The sequence below is a fragment of the Podarcis erhardii genome (genome assembly GCF_964252035.2).
Source record: "Podarcis erhardii genome assembly, chromosome: 6".
NCBI classification, from domain to species: domain Eukaryota; kingdom Metazoa; phylum Chordata; class Lepidosauria; order Squamata; family Lacertidae; genus Podarcis; species Podarcis erhardii.
In genome coordinates this window covers 6,311,415-6,323,468 of record NC_138510.1, presented here as the reverse complement: position 1 = coordinate 6,323,468, position 12,054 = coordinate 6,311,415, and the positions used below count along the sequence as shown (strand labels likewise).

General features: G+C 46.9%; 1 protein-coding gene across 1 annotated transcript in view; it reads right to left on the bottom strand.

Moving 5' to 3' along the window:
• LOC309344879 (tripartite motif-containing protein 54-like) overlaps positions 1-12,054 on the bottom strand; it is a 47,467-nt gene that overhangs the window by 19,547 nt on the left and 15,866 nt on the right. Inside the window, exon 3 of the mRNA XM_081867740.1 lies at positions 3,749-3,914. Coding sequence (XP_081723866.1) covers positions 3,749-3,914 — 166 coding nt within the window. The remainder of the gene's footprint in view (positions 1-3,748; positions 3,915-12,054) is intronic.

Genomic DNA, 12,054 nt, shown 5'->3' with positions numbered 1-12,054 from the left:
TGTCCCCACTGTGGAAGGACGTGTGGATCCAGAATTGGCCTCCACAGTCACTTACGGACTCATTGTTAAAACCATGTTTATGGAAGACAATCTTACTCGGCTGTAATGGTTATGGGTGGGTTACTCGTGCGTAAATTGCCTCCACTTCTGTTAGATCGTTTGCTCAACCATGCTTAGGGTTAGAGCTCGCCCTCCGTGACCTGTCAGTCACTTGCAGAATCCGTCAGTGGGCATTTCTTGAATCTCTTCCAGCATAAAAGCTGTTTGACCCCAAGTCTCCTCCTATGTTCCCTGCGCGGAACGCGTCTGCGCAAGTAAGGGGACGGCAAGGGCGTGCCAGCGCTCTCTCCGCTGGTCTCGGTTGAAGGGTCTTGGAGCCCTGACACCGATTCCTCCATCTCCCTCTCCTCTCTATTGGTGTCACGCTGAATTCCTTCCCCCCGACTGGTTCCCTCTCCGGCATCGCTCTGGAGCCCTGCCTCCGCTTTTCGCTCTGATGTCAGTTCCCTGACATCGGCTATGAATGATCGCCAAAGAAGTATATTATGGAACAGTCACACACACACACACACACACACACACACACACACCGGTGCAAATACACCAAGCATCTTTGGCAACATGCTTTCAATGGAAGTTAAAAACACTTTTTCTCGCACAAGCATTTACTAGATCTTAAATCCTCTTTTGGCTCAGCGATTCCCTGTCTGTTGCTTTATTGATTTTTAAATGGAATTTTAATGCACTCGATCTTATGTCTGGATGCCACCTTGCTACATAAATTACAGAGGTGGCTTTAAAATATGGTGGTGGGGCTACAGGCGACAAGTCTATCCTCACACAGATGGCTGTTTTACCACAGGCATGGTTGTGGTCTGTGACAAAATGTTCCTTACCATTTGGGCTGGATAATACAGATAGCCAGACTACCACAGGGTAAGATTCACCCTGGGGTGGCCCAAGACTTTCTACTGCCTGAGGCAATGGACAAGATGGCTCCGTTGGTTAGAGCATGATGCTGATAATGCCTGCATGGGATAGCTGGATATTTCTGCATTGCAGAGGGTTGGACTAGATGACCCTCAGGGGCCCTTCCAACTCTACAGTTCTAGGATTCTATGACCTATAGTTCTCCAGTTCCCCCCTCCTCCATGGGTATATTTTCCTCTGCAGGAATTTGTCCAACAGCAATGTTGTGGAAGGAAGAGGATTGTGTGTTTGTTGTTGTGTGTGTGTTTGTGTGTGTGTGTGTGTGTCCTAATCTATTCCTTGTAGCCAAAATTAATCATTCCAACCATTCCCAGTAGCTTCACGGTTACAGGTGTGCTTTAAAGGTTTTCCAAGCTGGGTTTTTAAAAGAAATTAATTTTGAAAAGATTTCAGCTTGCTACACAAATGTCTGTTAGTTTGTTCCCTTCAAAGAGCTGAGGGGCAAAACAAACATTATACATACAGTGGTACCTCGGGTTAAGTACTTAATTCGTTCCGGAGGTCCATTCTTAACCTGAAACTGTTCTTAACCTGAAGCACCACTTTAGCTAATGGGGCCTCCTGCTGCTGTCGGAGTACAATTTCTGTTCTCATCCTGAATCAAAGTTCTTAACCTGAGGTACTATTTCTGGGTTAGTGGAGTCTGTAACCTGAAGCGTATGTAACCCGAAGTACCACTGTACATACATACATACATACATAAAAAAGGTAAAAGTAAAGGACCCCTGACAGTTAAGTCCAGTCACAGACGACTCTGGGGTTGCAGCGCTCATCTCACTTTACTGGCCGAGGGAGCTGGCATTTGTCCACAGACAGTTTTTCCGTGTCATGTGGCCAGCATGACAGAACCGCTTCTGGCAAAACCAGAGAAGCGCACGGAAATGCCGTTTACCTTCCCGCCAGAGCGGTACCTATTTATCTACTTGCACTTTGACGTGCTTTCGAACTTCTAGGTTGGCAGGACTGGAGAGCCAGTGTGGTGTTGTGGTTAAGAGCGGTAGTCTCGTAATCTGGGGAACCGGGTTCGCGTCTCCGCTCCTCCACATGCAGCTGCTGGGTGACCTTGGGCCAGTCGCACTTCTTTGAAGTCTCTCAGCCCCACTCACCTCACAGAGTGTTTGTTGTGGGGGAGGAAGGGAAAGGAGAATGTTGGCCGCTTTGAGACTCCTTAAAGGGAGTGAAAGGCAGGATATCAAATCCAAACTCTTCTTCAGGAGCAGGGACCAAGCAACGGGAGCTCACCCCGTCGCGGGGATTTGAACCACCGACCTTCTGATCAGCAAGCGTAAGAGGTTCAGTGGTTTAGACCACAGCGCCACCCGCATCACATACATACATACATACATAATCCATCAATTTTTTTCCCTCAAATAAAACATTGCTCCTTCTCACTGTTCTGAAACTACGTAGGAAGAAGAGAAAGCACTTTAAAACAGCCCTCTCCTCCTGAACGGAGGAGGAAATGGAGAGGAAGGAAGGCGCTCTGATGAGCTGGAAGAATGGGACAGTTTGGGGAGGTGTTGGGGGTTTGATAAAATGAGGCATGTGTGCCGCCGGTCCCAGGCTACAGGATGCCACACCTGTGCCCTAGTAGCAGGGCCAGATTTAGGTTTGATGAGGCCCTAAGCTGCTGAAGGTAATGAGGCCATTTATATGTCCAGCTGTCCTTTGGCAACAACAAATTGTCACTATTTTTGTTTGTTGAATATATGCTATATGGTAATTTATGGACCAAATAGGTATCTAAAGCCATTTGCACATAACAAAATGTGTATTTTATCAAAGTAATTGTTGAACTGAAATACAGTGGTGCCTCGCAAGACAGAAATAATCCATTCTGCGAGTCTCTTTGTCTAGCGGTTTTTTCGTTTTGCGAAGCACGGCCATTAGCGGCTTAGCCGATTAGCACTATTAGCGGCTTAGCGGCTATTAGTGGCTTAGCGGCTATTAGCGGCTTAGCGGCTTAGAAAAGGGGGGGGGACTCGCAAGACTCGCAAGACGTTTTCGTCTTGCGAAGCAAGCCCATAGGGAAATTCGTCTTGCGAAGCGCCTCGAAAAACGGAAAACCCTTTCGTCTAGCGAGTTTTTCGTCTTGCGAGGCATTCGTCTTGCGGGGCACCACTGTACAATTAAGAAGCATATTAATAGTGAAATAATTATTAAGCTCTAACTTAAAATAATTTTTCATGCATAACAAACTAAATAATGCAAACAGATTGGCATTTGGCAATGACAAAAGTTCATTTGGAAACACAATTTACAAAGATTCATAATCTAGTGTCTAGAAACTTGCTATAACATGAAATCATAATACAGTGGACTCGCGGAACGGATTATTTTCGTCTTGCGAGGCACCACTGTAGGTGTAAATATAGGGTGCAAGCCACTAATAATTATAAATAGCAGAATGTAGGCACCCTATATATAGAAATGAGCAAACCAGGGATATTTTAGTGAGCAGGCTAGCAGGTGGGGCCCATTACAAAACACTGTTGCTGCATGTAGGTTTTATTTTATTTGCTTTTTATCTTATATTTTGGAAATGCACATCCAGGTTTTTTCCCTTTAAATTTTTTGGGGGGTTCACCAAGAGAGCGGGGCCCTGTCCTAAGCTATAGCTTGTTCAGCTTATAGGTAAACCCAGCACCGCCTAGCAGCCTCTCTAGCTAAAGGACAGGTCCTCCTGCCAACGTCACGGAACAGAAATGGAAACAGTGGAGACACCCTGGGAAATCTGAGCCATCAGTGAGAAGCCAACCTTTTGTTGCATGTAGATGTCAGAGAGAGGCGCTACTTCGCAGTCCTTGTGCTCCCCGAAGACCTTGCAGAGGGAGCAGGTGGGGACCCCACAGGTCACGCAATAGATGTTGATCCTTTCTTCTTCATGCTCTTCGCAAATCGGGTGTTCGGTTTTTAAAGGGGGTCTTGGGGGGGAACAAGAGAGGGAAATGAGCTTATAAGGTAAGGAGAGACAGAGACAAGGGACATAAGCCAAGGAATATAGCCACCAGCCAGGAGAGACAATAGAGAGTTGCACACTAAACATTTAAGTACGCTCCCCAGCAAGGAATCCAGGGAACTGTAGTTTGCTAAGGGCGCTGGGATTTGTAGCTTTGTGAGCAGGAAACCTCAGTTCTCGTGATGCTTTTTTTTTTGGGGGGGTGCTTTCAATTGAGGTTGAATCCTGACAAGACAGAAGTGCTGTTCTTGGGGGACAGGGGGTGGGCTGGTGTGGAGGACTCCCTGGTCTTGAATGGGGTAACTGTGCCCCTGAAGGACCAGGTGCGCAGCCTGGGAGTCATTTTGGACTCACAGCTGTCCATGGAGGTGCGGGTTAATTCTGTATCCAGGGCAGCTGTCTACCAGCTCCATCTGGTACGCAGGCTGAGACCCTACCTGCCTGCGGACTGTCCCGCCAGAGTGGTGCATGCTCTAGTTATCTCCTGCTTGGACTACTGCAGTGCACTCTACGTGGGGCTACCTTTGAAGGTGACCCGGAAACTGCAATTAATCCAGAATGCAGCAGCTAGACTGGTGACTGGGAGTGGCCACCGAGACCATATAACACCGGTCTTGAAAGACCTACATTGGCTCCCAGTACGTTTCCGAGCACAATTCAAAGTGTTGGTGCTGACCTTTAAAGCCCTAAACGGCCTCGGTCCAGTATACCTGAAGGAGCGTCTCCACCCCCATCGTTCTGCCCGGACACTGAGGTCCAGCGCCGAGGGCCTTCTGGAGGTTCCCTCACTGCGAGAAGCCAAGTTACAGGGAACCATGCAGAGGGCTTCTCGGTGGTGGCGCCTGCCCTGTGGAATGCCCTCAGATGTCAAGGCAATAAACAACTATTTTACTTTTAAAAGACAACTGAAGGCGGCCCTGTTTAGGGAAGTTTTTAATGTCTGATGCTGTATTGTTTTTAATATTCAGTTGGAAGCAGCCCAGAGTGGCTGGGGAAACCCAGCCAGATGGGCGGGGTAAAAATTATTATTATTAATATTATTGTTAATAATAATAATAATAATAATACTAATAATAATAATAATAATAATAATAATAATAATAATAATAATACATATTGTGGCTACAGTGAAAGACAGACCTGGCCACTTCAGCTAGTTAGCATTTATAAAGACAAACCGTTTTTAGAGTCTTGGGAGCTCTAGTTATAATGGGAAAAGCTAAGCCCCTGGGGAAAGGGCTTAAGCCAAGGTAGTCAACACAGTGCCCACCTGATATTGGACTCCAACACCCATCCTCCTGGGCAAGACACCTGGGGATGATGGGAGCTGGAGTCCAAGCACACCTGGAAGTCACCCCACTGGCTATTCCTGGCTATCACCATTTTGCTTCCATCACAAACCTGTTCTTTCCATTTCAGTTTGGGTGGGGGGTGGGGCACAATTTATGCCCCCTGTTAGAATTCCTGCTCCATGATTGCAGTCATGGGGTTGTTGTCTATCACATGACAGTGTATGCTTTGACCCCACAGAGTGGGAAGTGACGGAGACAGGATGTTTGTGTTCCATGAAGTAGGACTATTGTCCTTTGTTCTTTTTGCTGCCTGATGCTAGAGAGGGAGCCATGTTGCAGTGCTCCGTGTGTGTTTATATGTAAATAAAGTAAGGTAAAGGTAAAGGGACCCCTGACCATTAGGTCCAGTCATGACCGACTCTGGGGTTGTGGCGCTCATCTTGCTTTATTGGCCGAGGGAGCCGGCGTACAGCTTCCGGGTCATGTGGCCAGCATGACTAAGCCGCTTCTGGTGAACCAGAGCAGTGCACGGAAACACCGTTTACCTTCCTGCCAGAGAGGTACCTATTTATCTACTTGCACTTTGATGTGCTTTTAAACTGCTAGGTTGGCAGGAGCAGGGACTGAGCAACGGGAGCTCACCCCGTTGCGGGGATTCGAACCGCCGACCTTCTGATCAAGAAGTCCTAGGCTCTGTGGTTTAACCCAAAGCAGCACCCACGTCCCAGTAAATAAAGTAGATTAGCCAAAATGCTGAGTTGCTGAGGTGTGTCAGACTCTGCGGATCCCTAAGTGTCGGTTGGCATCGGTCGCTGTGATGTTCGGGCTGAAGAAAGCTTATGAAGTTCCCAAACGATCGACCAGGAGGGAGGGAACATGCCAGTCGGGCTTGTGTCTCTGTCAGGGTCCTACTCAAGTGTAAGTTGAACTCTTTCCATTTCAGTTTGGGTGGGGCTCAGTTTATGTCCCCTTCAACACCCTCAGTCTCCTTTCTGGCTGGCAGGAGATCCAGAACCAGCAAAAACGAAGGGATCTCTTATTCATACGGCAGGAAACTGACTGCTCTCAACTGTGGTGGCTTTAAGGGGGATTTAAAGGCCCTCTTTGTGGCTACTAGTCTCACCACATCTATATGCTCTCTGTCCATGGTCAGAGGCAGCGTGCCTCTGAATTACCAGTCGCTGGGCCAGCAGCAAAAGTGGTGCCCATTGCCCTCCTATCTTGCTTGTGGGCTCCCCACTGGGCTGTCTGGTCGGCCACTGTGAGCAACAAACAATGCTCCGTCTGATAGGCCTTTGGTCTCATCCTGCTACAAGGCTGCCCTTGGTCACCTGGGCGTCCTTTTACTTCCCTCCTATAGCAAAATACACCAGCTACATGAAGGGAGGGGGAGAGGGGTCTGAAATGTTGATTAAAATCTCTTTTTCTGTGGCATACAGAGACCTCTAGTGGCCAGCTGAAACATTTCACGACCCTGGCATTTCTTAAAAAAACGTTATGCAGGCGTTTAAAACGTATGCAGGATTTGAAGAATAGCAGCAGATGAGAATGGCAGTTTAATCATTTTTAATAAACGTATATAATGGGTGAAATTTAAGTAATATAGCTGCTTTATAAGTTAAGGAAAGAACAGCATGGAAAGGGGGATGGGAAGTCAACGGATATGAGAGATTTATTCAGGTGGTTGTTCAAAAGAATTTGAAAAAGTTAATTTTTGAAAAAGTTATTTAAAAAAATTGAGTGCTCTCTCTCCCCCCCGCCCTCTCCTTCTCTAAATTTCTTCCCACGCTCTTCTGTTTTCTCCAGTCAAGTCTCTGCTACTCAGGATCATTGGCTATAGATGTCTAATCAAATACCTAAGTGCCTGGTGGTTGAAAGAGCTGGGTGTGTTCAGTTTGGGTAAGAGAAGACTGAGGGGAGATATGAAAGCCATCTTCAAATATCTGTTTGTTTGTTTGTTTGTTTGTTTGTTTGTTTGTTTGTTTGTTTGTTTTCCATTTATTTATTTATTATTAATAATGTTGAAATACATATATGAAATCTTTACATAATGATACATATACATTATATTCATAAATTCACATTTCCACATTTCATTATTTACCAACATTTATCCATTTCTTATTTCTTGCCCTGTGTCTTCCCTTCACCCGTGCGTGACTTCCTTGTTAACTATTTTGTAACTTCATTATTGAGATTGCAATTTTGTATCTTAATAATTAAACATTCAGTCTTATATATCTGCTTAGCTTAACTTTGTGAAATCAGTCTATTACATATCAATAAATTCTTGCTGGAGCATCTTTTGGTCATGTATTCCTCTACATGTTCCCATTCCTGTTTGAGATTTTTATTAGATTGCATTCTAACTGTTGCCATCATTTTTGCCAATTCAATCATTTCAAAAAATTCATGTTGCCATCTTCAAATATCTCAAAGGCTGCCGCACACAAGATGGGGCAAACTTGTTCTCTGATGCTCAAACAAAACAGGCGACTCCGATGAAACATTAGCAAGAACTTTCCAATGGTAATAGGCGTTTGACAGTGGAACAAACTGACTCAGAAGGTGGTGAACTGTCCTTCCTTGGGATGTTTTAAACAGAGGATGGATAGCCATCTGTCAGGGATGCTTTAGTTGAGATTCCTGCATTGCAGGGGATTGGACTAAAAGATCCCTGGGGTCCTTTCCAAACCTTACAATTATATATTATATGAATCTATGAAATATCGGGGGGGGGGAATGAAACATTTGCCCACTATATTGTGGGAGTTCAGAACTTAACTGGTTAAGTGTTCTGAGCTGTGCGTCAGCTTTCTGACGTCAGCTGTAGAAGCTGGGAGGAGTCTGGGAGGAGACTGTACTGTTGTTGTTCTCTCTGTGTGTCTTGAGAGAGACGGACATGTTTTAACATGGCTGCAAGCAGTGATGGACAAATGTTTGAATAAAAGCTGTAAATAGACGGATCTGTCTGTGTATGCTTGCATGGAGCAAGGGAGAAAAAGACTGTTTTACACCGCTGTGTGCTACTCTGCTAAGCCGTGGCCAAAGAGACAGCAGACTTTGGTGCGCAGCTAGAAGGAAGCGTGCCGGACGCTGCAAATGACTGATTGGGATCGTAAAGCTGTCTGAGTACACGGCTCCATCGATCAAGCTCAGAGATCGTTATCTCTGACAGGTTATGGGAAGGTCAGTAAACGCTCGTAAAACAGTCGGTGTGAGCTCCAGGAACGCTTTGAAGTCGGCACGGAAGCTAGCTGGAGGTTGGAAGCTGCATTCCTTGAGTCTAGCCTAATGCCGGGAAGCAGAGGGAGTTTTTGCCTGCTTCCGAGAGACAGTGAGCGCTTCTGATACAGAAAGCTGGCTGGAGCTGGAAGCTGAAAGGCAGCTGAAAAATCGTTTCTCCACGGAAGGGTGAGGCAGAGAAGCTGTACCTGATCGTAAGTAAGCTTGGGCCCCCTTGGGAGAACGGGAAGAAAATGGCAGAGAGCCAAGATATTCCGGTGGAAAAGCTCACTTTAACAAGTTGGGCAACCTGGAGCAGAAGAATAAGGGGCTGGTTCTTGGTCACTGGGCTTTGGGAAGGAAGCCAGTCAGAGCCAGCTGAAGCAGGCTGTGAATCTGCGGTGCCTGGAGATGGCAAGCAGAGAATGCAAAGAGAGCTGAATATGCTCAGAGCATGCGTTGATGCTTCACTGAGGCCTCATTTGGAAGGTGTACAGACACCAGGGGCTGCCTGGAATGTGCTGCGAAGTTTGTGTGAAACTGCAGCAGGAGGCCAGGGCCCTGTAGAAGTAATGGAGAGCCCCAAGATGGCTGCGGCCCCAGTTCCCGGTACTTCAGTCTCAAGGAGCACTGTTGAGCAGATCGGGGGGGCGAAGAGTTCCAAAGGCAAGTTTAAGAAACTTTCCACTGGTGCTGAAGCAAAGAGCAGCTTCAGGGGGGGCCAGGCTGGTGGGAGGCGCCGTTCCAGGAGAAGGAAGGCCAGGCCAGCTGGGAGGAGCCCCGGGCAGTGTTTTTCCACTGGAGTTCAACGTCTGCATGGCAGTTGCCCCCACCGGAGCACACAGGCACAGCAGGATGTTGTCAAGGACACTTCTCATGGGAACCAGGCGAGTTTCCATGGCAACAGGCCTGGGAAGACAGGCAGGCGTGGAACTGAGCCAGGTGGTCGTGGTAAACAACAGGAAGAGGCTTATCAAGTCTCTGCGAGTATGGCATTGTTCGAAGACGGCCGAATGGAAAATTTGAAAATGGCTTTTGTAATCGACTCTGCAGCTAACCGCAACATGGTTCCAGAGACATCTGCAGTCAAGATGGGGAATTGCACGGCAATTCCGGCCGGACAAACTGTTATGTTCGCAAATGGACAGAGAACCCAGATTAAAACTGTCACTAACGTTTTCCTTTCTGTTTTGCAGGAGACGCTGCAGTTTTGTGTTATCCCAGAGGGGGATCATTGTTTGTTATCTGTGCCTTATTTGTTAAGTAAGGGGTTCAAAGTTTGTTTTGAAAATGATGTCTGCACAATCTCCAGAGGAGGGAGGTTACTTGCCACGGTTAAGAAGGGGCAGAATGATCTTTTCATTCTTAAAACGTCTCTTGGGGGTGAGGGGAAGGTTGAGAGAGCACAGGCGCAGCGTGCTACAGTTCCCACTCATGTTCAATGTGCTTGTGCATGGCATCAGAAGACCAATCATAGTTCTCTAGAAGAACTGCAAGTACTTCCTGAGGTTACCAGAGGGTGTAAAATTAGAGATTGTGGACGTGCCATTAGTTGCGCCACATGCAAGCAGGCGAAGGTGAGGGGGTGCAGTTACCCAAAGGTGGAACGGGTAACCACTAAACCTTTTGAGCTGGTTCACATAGATTTGGCCGGTCCTGTCAAGGAACCAAGTCTGGGAGGGGCCAGGTTTCTGCTAACTTTTTTGGATGATTTTTCGCAGAGCACCTGGACCCACGGCCTCAAATCCAGGGACGATGCAGCACAGCTGATCAAGAGCTGGATTGAGGGGGTGGAGCTAAGGTTCTCCACCAGGGTTCAAGCGATCATTAGTGACAGAAATGCTAGGTACACTGGTTCTGCTTTGCAGCAGTTCTTTCACAGAAGAGGGATACGTCACACAGTTACTTCACCCAGTAAGAGGGGGGTGGCAGAGCTGAGAAGTGAAGCTCTGGTTAAGGCTGGACAGGTGATGCTGAAAGAAGCCAGGTTACCTCCAAAGTTTTGGCTGGAGGGAATCCGTTGTGTGTCGTTCACCTGGAATCGTGTCTACAACTCACTGGTAGGCGACACACCGTACTCGTTGTTAAATGGCCGCAAACCCCAGGTTCACTTTCTGCGCAAGTTTGGATCTCCTGCGGTTGTCCCTGTGCCTAAGGCTTTGCAAGGGCCAGATGGAGCCAAAGTCCAGAAAATGATCTTCTGTGGGTATGAGCCAGACGCTCGTGCATGGAGATTTGCTTATCCGTCAGGTGATCAGAGTAAGGTGCTGGTCAGTAAACACGCTGAATTCTTTGAACAGCATGAAAGGCCAAAGATTTCTGCACAGCGTGATGTTCTTTCAGAATGTCTCTCTGATCCAGAGGACAGTTCTGGTGAGGAGGAAGAAGAGGCTGAGTCTGCTGATGACGACCAGGTCACTAACCAGGGTCAGGAGCAGGGTGGGGCGTCTCCACAAGTTGTTAGGAAAGGACAGCCCAAGAGTGAGCCTAGTTCTCCTGTGAGTGTAATGGAGAGGATTCGAAGACGCTTTAAGTCAGAGGGGGAATCCTGTGATGCAGAGGACACACCTGCTGGTGACAGTGAGCCAGAGGAAACACCAGAGTTTGTGCCTAGGCGATCCAGTCGCACAACCAAGGGTATTCCACCTGAGAGGTACCAGGCCACAGGTACGTGGGTAAGTTTCGCACAGTGCGATTCTGAGAGTTGTGAGGTGATTCCACAGATGCCCAACAGGTACGCCAAGGTAGGGCGCAAGGCATTGGGGAAGGGATTGATCTCACAGGGTGTTGCTGAAGATGTTACACAGGTTTTGTCAGAAAGCAACGCAAGGGGGTGTGTGGGAGTTCAGAACTTAACTGGTTAAGTGTTCTGAGCTGTGCGTCAGCTTTCTGACGTCAGCTGTAGAAGCTGGGAGGAGTCTGGGAGGAGACTGTACTGTTGTTGTTCTCTCTGTGTGTCTTGAGAGAGACGGACATGTTTTAACATGGCTGCAAGCAGTGATGGACAAATGTTTGAATAAAAGCTGTAAATAGACGGATCTGTCTGTGTATGCTTGCATGGAGCAAGGGAGAAAAAGACTGTTTTACACCGCTGTGTGCTACTCTGCTAAGCCGTGGCCAAAGAGACAGCAGACTTTGGTGCGCAGCTAGAAGGAAGCGTGCCGGACGCTGCAAATGACTGATTGGGATCGTAAAGCTGTCTGAGTACACGGCTCCATCGATCAAGCTCAGAGATCGTTATCTCTGACATATATATAGTTAAATTTTCTGTTTTACAATTTAAAACACGCACTTTAAATCTTTAACATATCAATGACTTCCCTTCTCCTCTTTCCATGGTTCATTTTACATATCCTAAATTCCTGCATATTTTATAAAAACCATACCAATTAGCATCCCATTATTACATCCATCGATACTTGTTTATACTTGTTGAATTTATCTTCATTCTGCCAACGTTTTCAGCTGTACACAATTATTTCCCATACATTCAATAAACGTTTTCCAATCTTCTCTAAACGTGTGTTCTTCTTGTTCTCTTACTCTATATGTTAAGTCTGCAAGTTGTGCATATTTTGTCAACTTAAG